The sequence below is a fragment of the Populus alba genome, chromosome 2 (genome assembly GCF_005239225.2).
Source record: "Populus alba chromosome 2, ASM523922v2, whole genome shotgun sequence".
Classification (NCBI taxonomy): domain Eukaryota; kingdom Viridiplantae; phylum Streptophyta; class Magnoliopsida; order Malpighiales; family Salicaceae; genus Populus; species Populus alba.
This window is the reverse complement of record NC_133285.1, coordinates 1,977,730-1,999,331: the sequence shown is the minus strand read 5'-3', so window position 1 is coordinate 1,999,331 and position 21,602 is coordinate 1,977,730. Positions and strand designations below refer to the sequence as shown.

Here is a 21,602-nt window from a genome sequence, read left to right as displayed (position 1 = left end):
CAATTTTTTTCCTTTATCTGTAGAAAAATATGAAAAGAAAAGAAACTTCCATTGAGAGACGACGTAAGACCACGGTGTCACAAGTCAAAACAAGGCACCCTATTTTTACCCATCACAAAAATAAGCTCTTACTGCTACAAAAATAAATAAATAAATAAAAGAATTCTATGTGATTAGCCACGATAACGACGTTCAAGCGCGGCAAAATCGTCGAGGCTAAAATGGTAATTAACAAAAGTGTTAAGTGAGAGATGGCGGTTCTCTCATAAATATCAAATTCAAGCGAACCAGGCAGAGGGAGAGAGAGAAAGAGAGCAACGGCTTTTTTGGTTCAGGCTGTTATCTTCTCTTTCCCTCATCTTCTTCTTCCCCTCGTCGATAATTTATTCGTGCATTGTAGCTTTTGTTGATACAAAATGGACAAGATGAGCGTGGCGTCGTCAACCGGAGGCGATGACCTCACGTCCGACGAAACGAGTGGTCAAGAAGAGAGGATTCTGGTTTCGGTCAGATTGAGGCCTTTAAACGAGAGAGAAATTGTAAGGAACGATGTTTCTGATTGGGAATGCATTAATAATTCCACCATTATATTCAAAAGCAACATGCCTGAACGGTCCATGTTCCCCACCGCCTATACATTTGGTAAGTAGTTAGGCGCTGATCGCTTTGTTTCTTTTCAGAAAAGGGAAATCTATTTGTTTTAACGGTTAGATTATGTGTGTAGACAGAGTATTTAGGAGTGATTGCCTAACGAAGCAGGTGTATGAGGAAGGAGTTAAAGAAATTGCTCTTTTGGCTGTCAGTGGCGTTAATTGTGAGTAATATTATATTATTTTTGGTACTAATTTTATGAAATTTCCATATAGTCTGAAAAATTGGTGGAATTGATTATTTTTTTCTGTATCTGCAGCAACGATTTTTGCGTACGGGCAAACGAGCAGTGGAAAGACGTATACGATGCGTGGAATTACAGAATATGCGCTTGCAGATATATATGAATACATGGGGAAGGTAATTTAAAGGAAAAAAAATTATATATCTAATTCGTTTTCTAAGATAGCTTGTGTTTGAAGCTTATACCTTGTTCGTTGTGTGGTAATATGTTTTTTTCTTTTTTGTTATCATTTTTTTATGTGTTAGCACAAAGAGAGGGAGTTTGTGTTGAAATTCTCTGCCATGGAGATTTACAATGAAGCTGTTAGAGACCTGCTTAGCACATCCAGTTCCCCGCTTAGACTCCTTGATGATCCTGAGGTGAATATTATTGTGCCCTATTTGATAATTTCCATTTTCAGGACTTACATAGACATATCGTTAGCGACGACATTATTTTCGATTCAACAGAGAGGGACTGTTGTCGAGGGACTTATAGAGGACACTTTGGTTGATTGGAACCACCTACTGGAGCTCATTTCCATTTGTGAAGGTAAGGGTGAACATCGATGTTAGCTTTATAGTACAGTACCATGCTGCTATATATGTGTTGGATGTGTATTTAGCATACGAGACTTGTCATAATTTTTTTATGTTGGATTATTGCAGATCAAAGACAAATAGGGGAGACCACGTTGAACGAAACCAGCTCCAGATCTCATCAAATTCTAAGACTGGTATGCGCCTCGTTTACTCAAGCACATAGTTATTATCCCCACTCTACTGCAAATTTGAGATGTAACTGTTACTTATTTTTTCTTCGTGGTTGTCAAATGATGGGATCTGCCAGACTGTTGAAAGTTCTGCTCGTGGATATTTAGGTGCTGGAAACTCAACCACTCTTACAGCTACAGTGGTATGAAACTTTTTCTAAGTGTTTTGCATGCACAATTTTCATAAAAACTAAGAAAAACTGGTAAATGCAGCCCTAAACAGAATAAAACAAAAATAATGCAGCATGCCTAGAATTATGAATTACTAGATAATTGGACTATAAATGATATCCTAGCTTAAATTGGTTTTGCTCTGCAGAATTTTGTTGATCTTGCTGGAAGTGAGCGTGCTTCTCAGACATTAGCGGTTGTTACAAGATTAAAAGAAGGTTCCCATATAAATCGCAGTTTACTGACTCTGGGAACTGTAATCCGCAAACTGAGGTGGGGAAGTTTTTTATAAGTTTTTGTTTGCTCTATTTTCTTTTGGTCAGGTCCTTGGTTCTGGCTGCAGACTTCATCTCTTCTTCATTACTCTCTCATTGTATTTCTTATATGATCCGATTGTTTTATCTCCTGTATCATGACATAACTTATTACCTTGGTGCAGCAAGGGAAGAAATGGACACATTCCTTACAGAGACTCCAAGTTAACACGCATACTGCAAAACTCCTTAGGAGGCAATGCCAGGACGGCCATCATTTGTACATTGAGCCCTGCCCGCAGTCATGTTGAGCAATCAAGAAACACCCTTTTGTTTGCAAGTTGTGCTAAAGAGGTGACCACTAATGCACATGTTAATCTAGTAATGTCAGATAAGACATTGGTAAAGAAACTGCAGAAAGAAGTGGCCAGGCTGGAGAGTGAGTTGAAGAGTGCAGGATCAAATTCCCTTGTTGACGATTCCACTGCCTTACTAAGAGAGAAAGAGCTTCAACTTCAAATTGAAAAGGTGAGTTCTCATGTTAGTTTGCACACATAGAAAACTGGAATTTTTTTTTTTTTCCAAAACATGCGTTGAGCATTTAACATCAAAAGGAGATCTCATCTTTGCCAAGCACCTTTGTTGGTGTTTTTCCCAGAGTTTTACTTCCATAATTACTGACTCGGATTAATAATGGAGTCACAAACTTTAACCAAGCGAATTAGTTCTTACATAAATATTAACCTTAAACTTTAAGGGAAGGTACACGACCCATCGCAGTCGTGTTCACTGGCCATAGATTTATAATCAATAAAGTTTATACCTTCAATCTGGTTGACTTTTTTCTGGTTCTGCTCGCCACAAATCGAGAACTTCTCTCTTTCCCAAAGCTGTTGTTGTTGTTGTGGTCAAAACCATTTGCTTCTGTAATGAATGGGCTGGATTACATTTTCCTTTAAAAAGGACCTGCACTGTCAAGTTCTGCTCACTTTTCTTTCTCTTTAATGAAAATATCGCAGATGCACCAGGAGATTCAAGATTTAACTTGGCAACGGGATCAAGCTGAATCTCATCTCCAAAGTTTGCTTGAATCATTTGGAATTAAAGATCAAGTTTTTAGAATGGATGACCACTCAGCACCAGGATCCTCAGAAATGATCAATGCTTTTCGTCTGGATGCAGATCTCCCAGGAACCAAAAAATTTAAGGATTTTGATTATCCTGGCGCTGTTTCTCCTAACAAGCAAATAGTACAGATTCCTGAAATTCCTGAAGGCAATTTCCTGATGGATGGCAGTACTCCAAAATTTTCTGGGCCAGGTTGGGAGGATATTGGCAAAAGAAACAGTGAGGATGCTAAAGATATTTGTGAGGAAGTTCCAGGTACCATAATGGTGGAATCTAGAAGAAAAGTGAAAAAAGAAGCTGGTGTATTGTTTCCTGTTTTAGAAGAAAAAATACCCATGCAAGAAGGTGAAGTGCCATCCTCACAAGAGGAAGATAAAGAGTTGATTCATATCAATTCAAATAACACAAATGAAACAGTGAAACAAAAAATTCAGGAATTGCACGAGACCATTAATCATTTAGAACGATCTCCTTCATTCTCTGATGCAGTTGAATCTAGCTATAAAAACTTGAAATGGACTAGAAGCAAAAGTAGGAGATCAGTTCTCATGACTATTCCATATGCTCTTTGGTCTGAGAAGGAAGAAGGTAATGGAAGGGTATCGCCTACTGCATCTGAAAAAGACTTTCCTGAAAGGTCAGAAGACTTGAAGCAAAAGCTTCTTGAACTAGAGCATGATGTTAAACTTGAAAACAAGTCTGAAGAAGATTCTCAAAATCCTCTTTATGGTGCATCGGCAGAAGAAGATGTCATAAAAGATATAGATGTAGATGTAGAGGACACCACCAGCGTCCTTGATTTTGTTGCAGGGGTTAATAAAATGGCGGCCAAACTTCATTCAGAGAACCTGAGTCGGGATATGCAGGTAAGAAGATAAACCTCATTCTCTCAATCTCTCTCGCTCTCTCTCTCTCTCTCTATATATATATATCCTTATGTTACTCTTCATGCAATAGTTTAATTTTCTTTCCGGTTAATTATATCTTATGCTCTTCTCCTGACTCGTAGCTTGAATCTACGAAAATTTCATTCATAAAAAATTTACATGATGAAGAAATTATGGACTTTGATAACCATTTTGCATCGCCAACAATAGCATAATGCACAAGATTCTTGTCTGGCTACACCATCAAGAATACGCAAGATTGCTTTCAAATATGTGCTTTAAGAATCATGAATTCCGTTAAGCTGTTTTCCACCAACTCTTGTGTTTCATTCAAGGCTTTGCGGTTTCTCACTATAAGATTTCATAATGTTCTCCATCATAGTTTTTGTTAGACATGAAGCTGCATAGCAGGTCAAGGATGCACATTTTTGTCCTGAAAATAATAGAATCGATGCCCTGTCAATCAACGTCTTATATGAGTTGGCTCCTACATTAGATTCTGTTGTGCTGTGGAAAAATAGAAATTTGGAGGGCTGGCAGGCCTGTCCTAGTAACACCAGAGCTGACCGTCCCCTGTTAAGAAATCAACTCAAGTGTTTGGTCTAGTTTACAACCTAAGAAACTGAGAGAGACAAGTTTGGCGCAACTCAACCATCTGTTGCAGCAATCTGTGCTGGGGCCTCTAGCTTTTCTTTTTCCTTGCGTCCATTGATTGTAACTGAAATAAAAATAAGAATAGAAGCATGATGGCTAACTTAGTTTGGCAACCCTAGTTATAGGTTAGTTTGCTTTTTTTAACGACATGTATTTATAATGGATATATTTCAATTACCGGGACATACGATTATTCTTAGGTTTTGCAGGCATCAACTAGGCATCATCATAGTAACTGGCAAGTAAAATATGAGAGGTACCGGAGAAAGATAATTGAACTTTGGTCCAGATGTAATGTACCATTGGTCCACAGAAGTTATTTCTTCCTGCTATTCAAAGGAGATCCTTCAGACAATGTGTACATGGAGGTCGAGCTCAGAAGATTGTATTTTCTGAAGGACACATTTTCTAGCGGAGCTAATACTATAATTGATGGTAAAATCGCCTCACCAGCCTCAAGGTAGTCTTCTATTCCACTTTGAATTTTATCTACAGTAATGCAATCATACACACCAGCAGCTTGCCCACAAACAATTGCTTGATGAAAAGAAATCTCTGTTTTCTTCTGATTGGTGAATGTTAACTAAATGGAAGTGTTACTTGTGAAAATTTTGAACTCCATTGTTTTTTTCATTTCACTGCCCATGAGAAAACTGACATTCCTTTTCTATTGAGGATAGCTTGAAGGCTCTCAGTCGTGAAAGGGACATGTTAGCAAAGCAACTGCAGAAGAAATACACAAAAACAGAGAGAGAGCGCCTTTACCAGAAGTGGGGCATCCCGTTAGACACGAAGCAAAGGAGCCTTCAGTTGGCACGTCGTTTATGGACAGACGCAAGGGACATGAGACATATAAAGGACAGTGCTACTCTTGTAGCCAAGCTGGCTGGGATTGTAGAGCCTCGCCACGCCCCGAAAGAGATGTTTGGACTGAGCTTCTCAACGAATCAAAAACCCGCCAGTTGGAGAGACAACATGTCTTCACTATTGTAAGCTTGTTAGAGGTGAAGTTTATTTGCTCACACCTGTTCGGTGGGGACTTGATGGCTCTGCATGCATCGTTCAACTTGCACCGTTGAAGCAAGCTTCTGTCGCGCAGAAATTGAAACGCCTTGCGAGTTCATTGCAGCAGTCAAAAGTTTGTGTTCATTAATCGTCTGCTTCTCACAGCTTTTGTTCATACATGTATCAGATTATACCCGTTTGACATGCATAGGGAACAAGTTTGTGACTGTTACACAGACCTGCGCCAGGAAATGTTTGACCAGGGTAAGGCATTAGAGATGTGCCCGCAGGATTTGTGTTGGGGATATCTTTACGTCTCATCATTGTGCTTTCCTTACGGATCTATATGCCTCGCGTAGCTGTGATATTCCATTCTTTATTTGTGTACAAGCAAAAAAATATTTGAACTAGCCCATAATAAAAGCCTTCGAGGAAAATATACAAGACTATAAACAAAGACGCAAAGGATTACCACCAAGCTATAGCATGTTCTGCATCGTAATTGCCTCTCCAGTAATTTTCCATCCCGAACGGAGCCTGACAGCTCATATCTTGTTGTATAACTGACACGACTAAAAGCTTGATGTCTTTTTCCAAGTGCAGGAGTGTCGAAGTAATAAATAACCCAGCAAGACCGGGGTCGAACCATAGAGAGGTTAATTGTATAAATTATAATTAATAAAACAACAACAACAACAACAATAATAACAATAATAGTAATAATAATAATAGTAATAGTAATAGTAATAGTAATAATAATAATAATAATAATAATAATAATAATAATACTAAGTATGTGGTGTTGTTATACCTGAAAATGATCTAAAAGATTGGGTTACAGGTTTTCCAGCCTATATACTGAGTTTATGAAAAGATCAAAGAGATATATTATATAATATAAACAGAATAATAATAATAATAGTAATAATATTAATAGTAGTAGTAGTAATAAAAGAAGAAGATTAAGAAATTAATGAGAACTTTGAGATGAAAGATTAATGTAAGGATTAAACAATGATAAAAACAAATGTCAAGGTTAGAGGATCAACCAATGGTATTTCAAGCAAGTATAGTATAAATACTCAATTTGAAAACCACACACAGAGAAGGTTCTAATCGGATGATTTCTCATTAATAGCTCATTATAAATTATTAACATGATCATATTAATTATCTTATTTACATAACACCAAACTTTTAAATATTGTCAGGAATTCATTATGTTAATTGATGTTAACAACAAATCAAGTTCCTTTCATAGCCCAGGTATAGGTAATACCATACGGTTGGGTTATGAGAGTGCCAAACATTTGTTGTACCAAATGTTATACAACACAAATCTAGATTAACCATTTAACAAGCAATGTATTAAGAATTAGTAAGATAAAAAGATAAGACATGTTAATATTAAACATTAAGGTCCATGTTGAGTTTACACCATACTTATTCTTACACCATTAGTGTAACATTTTCACCTTGACATAATAAACTTAGCTAAACATAATGAAGAAGAAAAACATAAATAAACAAAACAAGAACATAAATAAGATACAAGTTAACTAAGGAAAGGAAAGGAAATGAAAATCATAAACAAGAAATTAATGAAAGCAAAACTTAAGAATTATAAAAAATATAAAGAGAGAAATAAAGAGTATGAACTTGATCTGAACAACCAAGCCCCCAAATACATGGCAAATGCCTCCTTGTATAGGCCAAAATTCAGAATTATTAATTTGATAACTAATTGTTGAGTGGGTGACCAACTTTTGACTTTGTGAAAATCTTTATCTTCTAGTATGAATAAAACAAAAATGCTAGCATCAGAACTGGGTCCACTTGAAAGCATGAAAGTTGTAGGAAATTAACTCAGCTTTCCAGAAAAAAAAAATAAAGATGATTTGGACTTCTAGAACTCCAGATATGGGTCAAACACTGAACAGTGTTCGGGTTGCAGGACAGATTACAGACTTTTCCTGTTGTTGCTATAATTTGGAACTTGAAAACGGCCTTCTTAGATCTTGATGAAAACATGAAAGTTGTAGGCCTATATCTTACTGAATCTGTGTAAACATTTCAGGTCATTTGGACATCTAGAACTCGAGATATAACCCAATTACCGAACAATGTTCCAGTTTGAAGTGCACCAACATCTCTTTTCTAAGTTTGGCCCTCTCTTTGTCCTTTCAATTTCCATACTTGAACTCATCAATCAATCCTTTGATTTATGTGATAGGCCTGCATTTAAGATGAACATTTACCATATATTAAGGCATTTTATAATATTAGACTTGTTATTATAAAACATGTTTTAGTTAAAAAGTTATTGATATTTTAAGTGTAAAATAATGATATAAAACCTTTGATAAATATACACTTTTAAGTACTAATCAATAATTTTCCATCCCGAACTAGAGATATTATCGAATTGATACCTCTAGATAAATTATACCTGGATAAGTCATTATTTTTTTAACAGCAAACATGTAAGCACACGTTTATTTTATAAATTTATATATGCTAAAACATAACTTTCTTGTCAGAAGCAAAAACATAACTTTCTGGCTAAAAGGACACAAGGAATGACGATGCTTTCTTGCTAGAAGTATAGACAAGGAATGAAGATGCTTTAAGTAACTTGGTCATGTGTAACATGTACATAAATACATTCATCAGAAAACATTTCTTCAGGATTTTCTAGACCAAGACTTTCAAAAGGCTCTTCTGTTTCTACAGCAGGATGAACATAATTGATCAAATCATCCTCATGGATTTCTGCACCCATGTCCTTGTGGCCAAGTGGAAACACCTTCTGCAATGCCTGAATTGCACTAGCCTTCACATGATCACTAACAGCAGTAGCCTCAGCTCCAATTCTCACTATGGCTGCTGCGGCACCCAGGGGAGAACGACCACCTCCCTCCTGCCTTTCTAAATATCTCAAGGATCATCATAATAATCTCCGAGCTTGAATTCTATAACTTTGGTGTCCCTAAATCTAGGAAATAACTCCTCCATCAACCATGTCTCCAACAATTTACAAAGCCCAGGAAGATCATTGCCATCGTCATCCATGATAAAATCAAAAATCGGTAGATTTCTGTAAGGAGAGTTATCACTGTCTAAACCCAACCATTTACGACACTCGTCAAGCTCGCCAAGAAGCAGTGAACGAAGACCACTCTCCAAAGCGAAGTCAATCTCATGGTTTTCCGTGCAATTAAAGACAGAAACAAGACTCTCTTGATTTGTTACCTTAATCTGCTGAAGTTGTCCAAATAGGTTATCACTTATCAGCATCTTGAGATGGGGCTTTTTACCCACGAAAGCTTTGGCAACAGGGGCAACTGAATTCTGTGCTGGGATATTACTTGGTGTGGTGACGAACAGGTCAACCTTTCACAAGGAGAAATTTTCAATGAGAATTGGGCAAAAATGATTAGGCAAAGGTACATTTCATTACGATCATCTTCTGTACTCTACCTGCTCAGTTGCAGTCATGCGTAAGAAGGCCTCATTCATGAAATCTTCCCCGGTAAATCCTCCAGCAACAGGCGCTGCTCCCCCTCCTCCAACAGCCCATAACGTGTTCCGGACTCCTTGGAGACCCTCCTCCCTTCTTGTTCGGTATTCGTCGCTGAGAGGCAAGGCCAGAAGCTCTAGGACAGATCGAGGGGTAATCTCTCCCAATGTCTCATCAATCCGTGCCTGCAAATCTGGTCCAAGGCTACTGGCTCCTTCCTCCTGCATCCACAACAGAAATTTATCAAGAGTCCAATAACTTGAATGGGCATCAACGTAAGGTATAACTGATGAGAAAGAAAGAAAGAAAAAACTTCACTGCATCATTATTTCTTCATTCAAAATAAACCCATCCCTTTTCTTCTAGTAAATTCATTATGTTGAGACGCATTCACAAATTACTGCAAAATAATCCCATGCACAAGACTCTTTTGCTCCACCTCTAAATAATATCACAGGTCGTGCTCTAGCAACTTAGCATTTTCATGAATTCTCAGTCTTCACATTTTTCCATTCTAAATACTTCCAAATGCAACCAATAAAAGATAACAAAACACACTCTTGAATCATGATTGATTAACTAAACACGAAGCAAGCGCAATGTGGTACCTACAGCAGCTTCAAATCCCTCTCCAGAACCTCACGCCCTCTAATAAAATCCGGTGGATTCAACGCCATTGCATCCCTTGAAATATCCTTTTTTGATACCAAAACAGAAAATAAAATAATAATAATGATGACTAAATTGGTGACGGTCAGAGAAGGTGCAAGATTGAGAAACTATTTGCGTTCAAGCCTCATTGATAGGCAGGGTAGTTGGATGAGCCATGACAAATGAGAGTAAAACCTGAAATGAACCCCTAATATATTGATCATTTATCAATTGAGTCCCCAAACTAAAATTGTATTTTTACATCTAGCATGTTTCATAAAGTTTTTAACTGGAAATTTTTCCCTATGTTCGTCAATTTTTATGTGAACTTCTCTTCACAAAGATATTGTTTTATTGCATAAAATATATTAACAAACACCATCAAAACAACACAATAGAGAAATATGTTAAAAACTAGGCAGTAGCGATGTAGTTTTGTTTGGAAACCAATTAAAAAGCGTCTCCAAAAATATCCAATAAGCCTCCTTGCGAATGAAAAATAAAATTAATTCATGCAATGTGATAGGTTAAATAATCATTTCAGTCTAAAATATTGATCAAGGCCTCAAAAACAATCATCTATTATTTTTTCAAAAATATTTTTTAAGTGAATTTTTTTAACTTGAAATTCACGAAGGCCACCAATCCTTTCCATTTAATTTCAGTGGTTTAATTAAAAAAATGAAAAGGATGAAATTTGACTTTATGATTATTTACTGTTAAAATTTTAATATTATATTAAAAAATCATCTCATTATAAATATTTAAGTAGCTTGATTGAATTTTAATAATGATTTTATTTTATTTTTCCAATAGATTACAAGAACTCAAACCTTAAATAAAAAACATTAATGTGAATATTTAATCAATAAAGATTTTAGTTCTACTCTTAATGTTCTGCGAAAACCTTTATATTATACACAAAAAAATGCCATAATCGATGAGTTTGTGAAAAGCCCGTAATGAAAGTACGCTATTTATAGTCCTGAGTTCACGTGGGTCAGCATGGGGACAAGAGAAAAAACTTACCCCAAGTAGTTTGGAACTACCTGAAGATAAAAGTTTTAAAGACCATTAAAGTCTTAATAAAAGTTTATTAAAAGAGCGGCAACTTTGTCCTCTATAGAAAACGACTTCTAAATCAGCTCAAAGGTGCCACGTATCTATGACGCGAGGGCACATTTACAGACCATTGGAAAGTGGCAGTTGTCGGTTTTGATTGAGTCAGGTTGCTTTTTAAAATATATTTTATTAATATTTTTTAAAAATTATTTTTAATATTAATACATTAAAATAATTAAAAATTATTAAAAAAAATTAATTTTTTTTAAATGCTTTTAAAACGTAAAAATAAATAGGATTTATTATTTAACATTGGGTTATTAATTTTTTAAATGTGATGTTGATTTATTTTAAAATATATTTTATTTAAAATAATATTTATTAAAAAATATTTTATTTAAAATAATATTTATTAAAAAATATTTTTAATATTAGTAGACTAAAACGATATGAAAATAATAAAATAATATTAATTTAAAGCAATAAAAAAAATTAAAAAAAAATTCAATTTTTTTTTTTTTTAAAATGTAAAAAAACAAACTAGCATATGTTTTCACTTAATTAGGATTAAAAAAAACCCAATAACTTATGTTTTTTTTTTTTACTGAATTTCATATATAATACAATTTTAAATTTTAATTTTTTAAAAACTAAACTAACATATATTTTATTTATTTTACATATTAAAATTTATTTTATAATTGTTTTAAACAAATATATTTTTTTAAAACTAAAATTAAAAATATTCTCTCAAATATATTTTTTAAAATTACTACAAATATACTATCATAATTACATTGCATGTGTACTAGGTATGTGAGGATAAAAAAAAAAATTGACTTGGAGAGAAGTCATAAAATGCAATATCAAGTATGGAAATTTTGTATGGGTACAAGTACAAGTTGGTTTGAATATCTATATTAATAAAAAAAAATAAAAAAAAAAAACAAAAAACAAAAGTGAAAATTTTGTTTGGACCAAAGGGCCACATTTCCACAGACCTCTCTCATGCCACATGACTGAAAAACTCACCAATAACAGTGAATCAGAAATATTGTTTGATAATATTTTATAGCAAACACATGACGCAACCATCCGTTGTAGTCTAGTTGGTCAGGATATTCGGCTCTCACCCGAAAGACCCGGGTTCAAGTCCCGGCAACGGAAAGCTATTCTTGTGTAGAAAGTTTTGCGTGTAGGTGTCCAGCCCAGTTGAAAGCGATTCCCTCCATTGACTGAAGAAGGCGTATCAATGTCTATATGGAAAGCTTCCTTTTGAAATTTAATTATTTTATTTTATATTAATATATTTTTTTATATTATTAAATTCATTGAGTTTGTTTTCTGCTAGATTTTATGTTAGCGGTGAAATAAACACAATAATATATTTGATAACAAAGGAAATTGTGTTTTATATCATGAAATTACTAAAAAAATTAAGTTTGAAATTCAAGTTTTTGTGTAGCAGTTTTTACATGTTTTTTTATTTAAGTTCGTAAAAAAATTTTAAACCCTATTTGTTTTTGCGTTTCAAAAATGCTTTTAAAAAAAATTTAAAATTTAAAATTTTTTTATTTTTTTCTTTGCTTCAAATTAATATTTTTTTTGTGTTTTTAGATCATTTTCATACGCTGATATCAAAAATAATTTTTTTTAAAAAATAAAAAAAATATTATTTTAATACATTTTCAAAGTAAAAAATACTTTTGAAAAACAACCACGACCACACTTCCAAACATAATTATCTCAATCATTTTATATATGTTTTTTGTTACACATAAATTTCAACAATAATTTTTACCAAAAACATATCTAAATCCAACTAATCCATACTTTTTTTAAAACTTATTTTTTAAAAAATTAGAATCACAAAATTTACTAAAACAAACACTATCGTAGTTTCTTCCATCTTAAAGTTTCAAAATACCAGTGCCTTAATTTGTCTACACCCCCTCGTTGTTTCTCTTTGCTCCCGTCTTGCTCCCTTTTCCAGATATTTTGATCTTCCCATCTTGCTCATTTTCATGCCAGTCACTGAAATCTAGGGTATTTTATACAGTTTAACACATTCATGAGTTCTTTGACTTCAAGATCAAGCAGAGGACACAAATGTTCCAAATATTCTGTCATCTTTGCTTAAGAATCTATCACCATTTTATTTTTTGATTGTTGAATGGCACTTTAAACAGTGATGCTGTGGTCTATGAAGCCTCCTTGGATTTTAGTAAAAATTTTCATATAATTATAATCATAACAGCAGTCGAGTGTGTTTCTTTTTGCTCAGTTTTTGCTGTAATCTTCGAATCCTTTCTTCGTGCTGCAGTCTTTGTGAAAAAAGTAACACTCATGAAAACAGAGTATTGTTTCCCCCATCTCTTTTTCTCCTACAAGGCAAGGTAATGAACGTGGAAAATCTTGAAAATTCAATTCATAGGAATTGGTTTTCTTGAAAAACATAGTTTGCGGATAAAGAAAAACAAACGTCCGTGTGGATGGGATTTTGCTTGGTTGATCTACGGATTTGTTGCCACCTAAAAAGTCAAAAGAGGTGAATCTCCATTGCTCTTCCTAATATGACACAAACAAAAGAATCCTAAAACAGTGGAGGAGGAATGCGTCTTACAGGATAGGAGACAGGCCGGGGCTTGATCATGCACAGTAGCACTCGACCTTGTTACCTGCTGGCCGCTGCGATAGAGACAGTCAACATTCACTAGACAAATCAAGTATGCAACAGTTACATGTTGAATTGAAGATCAAGCCAATCAGATGGCTCTAATGACCCAGTCTTGTCAATCCAATTTGAGCCCATCATCGAGTTGATTTCTAGGATATCGCTAACTGAGTTTAGCCGATGCTTTTGCTCATCAGGATTTCTTTTTTCCTCCTCCTTTTTGAGATGGGATGTAATAAATCCAAGTTCGGAGCATTACTGTTAATGACAAAATCATTACCTTTAATCAACATCCAAAACCTTCTCCACACACCCCTAGATCTTATCATATTCAATGTTTTCCACTCGCGATCAAATCCATTTTCTTATTCTTTTTGTCAATGGGATGTAATAAATCCATGTTCAGAGTATTAAAATGCTAAGCTTAGTGATCATCTGCTTAATCTAATTCTCGATACTCCAACCGGCCAGCTGACTGAGCTGTGTGGCTCGTCCATTGGGACCGTTTTCCCCATCTTGCCACGCCAAGTTTAAAGTTCTCTGCTTCCCAGATGACACGACGGCCGGCGTGGACTCCAACAATTTATCGAACCCCCTCAGATAACCCACCACGCCTCCTGTCAGGGTGGCATTATCAAGCCCCTCGTGATGAGAATCCACGAGCAAGTTAATGATCAAAACCATGAGAAGTGGCCAGAAAGTAAAGTGCAAAAAAGTTCCCCCGGTAAATAGCCTTCATTCTTTTAAAAGGCCATGCACCTTTTTTGGCTGCGAGAATGTAAAAGGGCAAACAGTACTTGTGGCATAATAATGTCCAACTATCAATTCAGTGCATGTAAATGACTTAGAATTTTTTAAAAAATAATATTAAAATTATCATGAAAATATTTTTAAAAAAATTAATATTTTTTTATATTAAAAATACTTTTAAAACATATTTAAATACATGTAAAAACACAATACCAAACAAGAGTACTTTAGAGCATGGTAACTCCTGTTTTTTAGTGTGTTTTAAAAGTTTATTTCACTTTAAAAAATTTAAATTAATATCTTTTTTAAGTATTTTTTTATGATTTTAATGGGTTAATATTAAATATAAAAACTATTTAAAAATATTTTCAAATAAAATTACTATACATTATAATATCAAACACGTGTAAAATTACAGTAAACTGATATATTATATACAATATCATGCCATTTAGCAAAACTTTATTATCTTAGTATTCCATGAAACAGAAAACTATTTCCTAAAAAAAGGAAAAATTGATCCCTTGCATATAAAACATTTAATTTAAAGTCAAAGTTTGACCATTAATATTAATAATTCAAAATAACGTAACTACTTAATTTTTTTTTTTAAAAAAAAACAATAATTCTAAGGATACAATGTACCGAAACAACAGTTCATAGCTTATCCTGACATAACCACAACAATTTAGAGATAAAATAATGTCATTAAACGAACAACACAACACACAGCATAGTGTGACTACAAAGTACAAACAACGGAGCAAAAAGACCCCAACCCAACAAATGGCCTCGTTTCTGTCTTCCACTCTTTCCAGTCCATCTCTCCTTGCACACACGCTCCTCCTCCTCCTCCTCTGTCTCCTCCACTAAATAACCTGGCCGCCATTTTTCATTCCCATTTCTTCTCTCAGCTTCCACTGCCAAAACCCATTTCATTTCTCTAATGTCCACGGCAACGGCTATTTTTCTCTTCTTCATTTCTGCAACCATAATAACGTACACTCAAAGCGATGTCGTTTCTTTGTCTGAGGAGATCCAAGCTTTGACGTCGTTCAAGCTCAATCTCAACGATCCACTAGGAGCATTAGACGGTTGGGATGAATCCACGCAGTCAGCTCCTTGTGACTGGCATGGCATTGTATGTTACAATAAACGAGTTCATGAAGTACGGCTACCTCGTCTCCAACTCAGTGGTCAACTCACTGACCAACTCTCAAAGTTACACCAGTTGCGGAAGTTAAGTCTCCACTCAAACAACTTCAACGGCTCCATCCCTCCCTCGCTCTCTCAGTGCTCTCTCTTACGCGCCGTTTACTTGCAGTCCAACTCACTCTCCGGTGACTTTCCGTCAGCTATCGTCAACCTTACTAACCTTCAATTCCTCAACGTCGCTCACAACTTCCTTAGCGGAAAAATCTCTGGTTACATTTCAAATTCTCTCCGTTACCTTGATATCTCATCAAATTCATTATCCGGTGAGATACCGGGGAACTTCTCATCGAAATCTCAGCTCCAACTCATCAATTTGTCGTACAATAAATTCTCCGGTGAAGTTCCGGCGAGCATTGGTCAACTTCAAGAGCTTGAGTACTTATGGCTTGATTCTAATCAGTTGTACGGCACTTTACCATCAGCAATAGCCAATTGTTCATCGCTTATTCATTTAAGCATCGAAGATAATTCGCTTAAAGGTTTGGTACCGGCAAGTATTGGCTTAATACCTAAACTCGAAGTGCTTTCTTTTTCTCGGAATGAACTCTCTGGCTCGATTCCGGCGAATGTTGTCTGTGGAGTTTCGAAGAAGCTGAGGATTCTGAAGTTTGGAGTTAATGCATTCACGGGAATTGAACCGCCGTCAAATGAAGGTTGTTTTAGTACTCTGGAGGTTTTAGATATTCACGAGAATCACATTAACGGCGTGATTCCGTCTTGGTTGACTGGTTTGACTACGGTTAAAGTGGTTGATTTTTCAGGAAATTTATTTTCGGGGAGTTTGCCGGATGGTATTGGTAATCTTTCGAGGTTAGAGGAGTTTAGAGTGGCTAATAATTCATTAACTGGTGATATTCCTAATCATATTGTAAAATGTGGTTTCTTACAGGTTCTTGATCTTGAAGGGAATCGGTTTGGTGGTCTGATTCCTATGTTTTTAAGTGAAATAAGGAGGTTAAGGTTGTTGTCTTTAGGAGGGAATTTGTTTTCGGGTTCGATTCCACCGAGTTTTGGAGGTCTTTTTGAGCTTGAAACGTTGAAATTGGAGGCTAATAATTTGAGTGGAAATGTGCCTGAGGAGATAATGAGCTTGACAAATTTGACCACTTTGGATTTGAGTTTTAATAAGTTTTATGGTGAGGTTCCTTACAATATAGGGGACTTGAAGGGTTTGATGGTTTTGAACTTGAGTGCTTGTGGGTTTTCAGGGAGGATTCCGGCTAGTATTGGGAGTTTGTTGAAGCTGACAACTCTGGATTTGAGTAAGCAAAATTTGTCCGGTGAGTTGCCGATTGAGATATTTGGTTTGCCAAGTTTGCAAGTTGTTTCTTTGGAAGAGAATAAGTTATCTGGGGCTGTTCCTGAAGGTTTCAGCAGCTTAGTTAGTCTACAGTATCTGAATCTCACATCTAATTCCTTCACTGGCGTGGTTCCGGAGAATTATGGATTTCTTACGTCATTGGCTGTTCTTTCATTGTCTCGGAATTATATTTCGGGTATGATCCCAGCTGAGCTCGGTAACTGTTCGAGTCTTGAAGTGCTTGAAATGCGTTCTAATCATCTGAGGGGCGGCATTCCAGGTGATATCTCTCGCTTGTCACGTTTGAAGAAGCTTGATTTGGGTGAGAATGCTTTAACTGGTGAGATCCCGGAGGATATTTATAGATGCTCCCCTTTGATTTCTCTTTCGTTGGATGCTAATCATCTTTCGGGCCATATACCAGAGTCTTTGTCGAAGTTACCAAACCTCACAGTTCTGAATCTTTCCTCCAACAGCTTGAACGGGACTATTCCAGCAAATCTTTCCTACATTCCAAGCTTGATATACTTAAATTTATCAAGGAACAATCTTGAAGGAGAGATTCCAGAGTTGCTAGGTTCTCGGTTCAATGATCCTTCTGTGTTTGCTATGAATGGGAAATTATGTGGTAAGCCAGTGGATAGAGAATGTGCAGATGTTAAGAAGAGGAAGAGGAAGAAGTTGTTTCTATTCATCGGCGTGCCCATAGCTGCAACTATCCTTTTAGCATTGTTTTGCTGTGCATACATTTACAGTCTTTTACGCTGGCGCAGCAGGCTTAGAGATGGGGTAACCGGTGAGAAGAAGCGAAGCCCTGCTCGTGCAAGTTCAGGGGCAGACAGAAGTCGTGGCAGTGGAGAAAACGGAGGGCCAAAACTTGTCATGTTCAACAACAAGATGACATATGCAGAGACATTGGAGGCAACTAGACAGTTTGACGAGGACAATGTCTTAAGCAGGGGAAGATATGGACTTGTATTCAAGGCTTCATATCAAGATGGAATGGTGCTCTCAGTCCGGCGCCTCCCAGACGGATCAATCAGTGCAGGCAACTTCCGTAAAGAAGCGGAATCACTAGGCAAGGTGAAGCATCGAAACCTAACAGTTTTACGTGGCTACTATGCAGGACCACCTGATGCAAGGCTACTCGTCTATGATTACATGCCAAACGGAAACCTTGCGACTCTCCTTCAAGAAGCCTCGCACCAAGACGGGCATGTTCTAAACTGGCCAATGCGCCACTTGATTGCTCTTGGCATTGCTCGTGGGCTAGCTTTCCTGCATTCACTCTCAATGGTTCACGGTGATGTCAAGCCACAGAATGTCCTTTTCGATGCTGATTTCGAAGCACATTTGTCTGAATTCGGGCTCGATAAGTTAACCATAGCAACACCAGCAGAAGCTTCCTCGTCCTCCACCCCAATGGGTTCTCTAGGCTATATATCACCAGAAGTGGCATTAACAGGACAGCCGACAAAAGAAGCTGACGTGTACAGTTTTGGCATTGTATTGTTAGAGATTCTAACAGGAAGGAAACCAGTTATGTTCACGCAAGACGAAGACATTGTCAAGTGGGTGAAAAAGCAATTGCAAAGAGGCCAAATATCAGAACTACTTGAACCCGGATTGCTTGAGTTAGACCCGGAATCATCAGAATGGGAAGAGTTCTTGCTAGGAATCAAAGTTGGCCTTCTTTGCACAGCACCTGATCCACTTGATAGACCATCAATGGCTGATATTGTTTTCATGCTTGAAGGTTGTAGGGTTGGACCGGATATTCCATCTTCACTACCTTCTCCAATTTGAAGAAGCATTTTATTTTCCCTTTGTATTTTACTTCCAGAAAAAAGTCATTCTTGATTTCATTTTATTTTCATTTTATTTAATTAGTGTGATGTAATTCAATTTATCACCATCAGTCCAAGAGGGTGTCTTTATTTATTTTTTCACTGTATTTATTGTTCCTGAATTTCCTCCGATTTTGCATGACTTTGACCCCACGACGCCGTTGAAGAAAGTTTGTTAACTCTTGAGAGTACGAGCTGTGACCTATCAACAGTTTGTTGTGTTGTGTCATGTGTGGTATCTTAACATTATATATATGTATATATATAAGATAATAAAATTCCATTTAAAAATATAGCTTCAATTGAACATTTTTTAAAGAATTAAACATTAAAAAAAACTAAGAAATGGATTATTTTATAAAAACATATGGATATCATAAAGAATGTAAGTAAAAAAAGTAATAATCAAATCATTATATGTTTTTAGTAAATAGATCTACTAAACAATTTAATTAAAATCCATATAATTCAGATATGATATAGTTAAAATAAAATAATTCAATCTAGTTAGTTTTAAATATTTAAATTTATTTTTATCTTTTAAATAAACCAAATGTTATTTTATCTAAAAAAATCATTTTTCATACATTTTGAAGTAAAAACTAATATAATCTGTAACTGATTTTATAAAAATAATCTTACATTTTAATTCCTAATTTTTAAAATCCCAATCAAATATTATTTTGATACTTTATTTTTCAATACAAATCAGAAAAACATCTAAAAGTCTCTAATTCTATTCTATTCAATGGTCAAAAACTCGGAAGATCTATTCCCGTGATTCCTCCATGTAGGAGGACCCAAAACCCTGATTCCCGCCAGAACCCGATATGACACGTGGCGAACATAGGGCTAAGGGAAAAGTAGCCGTTGATGAGACCGGCAACACCCAGGTGTCTTTATCGGAAACAGGAAATGGAAGGCGTCAAGATCCGTGAAAGTGTCTCTCTGCCAGGATTTTTAAAAAGGCATGAATGATAACTAGCCAGTCAGGTATTGAAGCCGTTGCCACGTTGGATTTTAAAGTTTTGACCAGCACGTGGTCCCTGACTGACTCCAGGTGCTTAAATTCAACCATGGTCCTTCAATGTATTATATATTTTCATACGAGTTCTCCTACTACAAATATATAGTCGCCTTCTTGCTACCATTTAAGGGCGATATAGGCCCCTTTATCTGAATTAATTTACATTTAAGCACCCATATTAATTCCAATCACTATGATGAGACTGGAAATAAAACTTTAAATTTCTTTTAATTGGAATTGGAGGAGCTGATTTGATCAAATTTAAAGTAGAGGATCTCGATTGGATTAAACGTGTAACGTTTAAGAATCGTTGGCTCCTGGTCCTGTCATGTCAGTTGTAGTGGCACGAAAGTTGTATGGTTTTGGCTATAGGGTCCCAACCACTTCATCTTCAGGTTTATGGATGTGTAGAAATACAGTATGACCTATGTGTATGTGCCGGTGGTGTTTTTGTAAAATCTGATTTTTTTTAAATTGATTTTTTAATATATTAATATCAAAAATAAATTTTTAAAAAAATAAAAAAAATATTATTTTAATATATTTATAAAAACAAATTCTTTAAAAACAAATACTACAAGAATGACAAGGAATCTTCTGACGGGTTTCAGAGTTTAAGAGAGAACCCAATCCCCACTACCCATCGACAGGGTCAAGAGAGGACAAAAGCATCGGTGTTTAACTTGAGGACTTGTCACTGTCAAATTGTACTTTAAAAAAATTTCTCATCTCTTCTTTTCATCTCCAAATTTTACTGCGTTCTATGCAAAAATGCTTGCTCTGGTATAACACAGAGGTGAGATTTTTGGTCTTGCTTTGCTCCATAGCAAAGTTAGAGCAGTAAAAAAGGTTCTGACACTTGATAATGGACCTCTCGAGAAAATCCGACTCCATTGTTGTCACAGTGCGGTTCTTTCGAGTGAAATTAGGGCCGCGGGGCCTGAATTCTCTACGAAGGTGACATTTTTGTTTCTAAGTGGTAACATAAACGATCGACAAGGATTCACCCTTTAGGCGCTAGCTCGGATTTTTATTTTATTTTATTTTTTTTATTTTTTATTTGGGGGGGGGGGATCCTGGAAAATATAACTGATAAAGAATTTATTAATTGTGACTGCATTATAAACTTGCGCACACTTCCTTAGATCTTCTCAACGTGCGCCTTTAAGGCGCTGTTTAATAAGCCACCTCATTCATTCGGCTCTCCGCTCAATCAAGCCTGCAGCAAATACTCCCAAAGCCACCGCACCTATCAAATAAAATAATTACTCTGGGCTTGTATGATTATTATTTTAAAATTTATAAAAATTAATTGAGTTATGTATAAGTTAATTCAGATATTTCATATGAATAAAAAATAATAATAAATAAAATACTCCATGTTTTTCATTACAAATCGACTATAGTAAAATATGTTTAAGGTTACAACAAAATTATTTTTTTACATTTTACATTTAAATTTTAAATTTTTAAAGTTTTACTCGACAGGTAAGATGATGTTTGCACACAATCAATTTATCATTCTTAATTTATTTGGGATGACACAATCTTTTTGTTTTTTAATAACAGTGGAATTATAACATTGCTTTTAAAAAGTAAAGAATTAAACACTTGGTCCAAAGGATCATATGGTAAATTCAATTTTTTCATAAATAGTTGAATTACATAGTTCTTTTACAAAAAATTATACCAGACCTTCAATTTATTTTCTCTTTTGATTTGGTTCATCTTCTCTTAATTACAACTATTTTATTTACACTGATCATTTCTAAATGGATTTTATTTTCAATTTTATTCATGATTGTTTGATT

The 21,602-nt window shown here is 35.4% G+C and overlaps 2 protein-coding genes, 1 non-coding gene and 1 pseudogene across 3 annotated transcripts; 3 read left to right on the top strand and 1 right to left on the bottom strand.

Annotated features, from left to right (window-relative positions):
* The first annotated feature begins 294 nt into the window (after positions 1-294).
* Positions 295-6,086, top strand: LOC118052747 (kinesin-like protein KIN-7C). The gene is made up of 13 exons (XM_073407791.1): positions 295-642; positions 725-814; positions 911-1,011; positions 1,141-1,254; positions 1,345-1,426; positions 1,543-1,610; positions 1,724-1,789; positions 1,966-2,090; positions 2,257-2,603; positions 2,829-2,833; positions 3,091-4,065; positions 4,941-5,200; positions 5,421-6,086. The coding sequence occupies exons 1-13, from the start codon at positions 417-419 to the stop codon at positions 5,731-5,733; spliced, it is 2,772 nt and encodes a 923-aa protein (XP_073263892.1). The 5' UTR covers positions 295-416; the 3' UTR covers positions 5,734-6,086.
* A 2,285-nt stretch (positions 6,087-8,371) lies between these two features.
* LOC118052630 (protein ACCUMULATION AND REPLICATION OF CHLOROPLASTS 6, chloroplastic-like) lies at positions 8,372-15,341 on the bottom strand (annotated as a pseudogene).
* Positions 12,073-12,145, top strand: TRNAE-CUC (transfer RNA glutamic acid (anticodon CUC)). The gene has a single exon. It is a non-coding gene; the product is annotated as a tRNA-Glu (tRNA).
* Positions 15,159-18,911, top strand: LOC118052746 (uncharacterized). Its single transcript, XM_035063782.2, has one exon. It carries the CDS (start codon positions 15,349-15,351, stop codon positions 18,721-18,723), a length of 3,375 nt encoding a protein of 1,124 aa, XP_034919673.1. The 5' UTR covers positions 15,159-15,348; the 3' UTR covers positions 18,724-18,911.
* Positions 18,912-21,602: the final 2,691 nt, after the last annotated feature.

What these genes read in the sequence shown, in the direction of transcription:
- LOC118052747 (XM_073407791.1), top strand. Translation starts at nt 417, where the DNA reads ATGGACAAGATGAGCGTGGCGTCGTCAACCGGAGGCGATGACCTCACG. An exon ending in TATATGAATACATGGGGAAG is followed by an intron (nt 1,012 to 1,140) that starts GTAATTTAAAGG and finishes TTTATGTGTTAG; the next exon opens with CACAAAGAGAGGGAGTTTGT. An exon ending in ACTGTAATCCGCAAACTGAG is followed by an intron (nt 2,091 to 2,256) that starts GTGGGGAAGTTT and finishes ACCTTGGTGCAG; the next exon opens with CAAGGGAAGAAATGGACACA.
- LOC118052746 (XM_035063782.2), top strand. Translation starts at nt 15,349, where the DNA reads ATGTCCACGGCAACGGCTATTTTTCTCTTCTTCATTTCTGCAACCATA.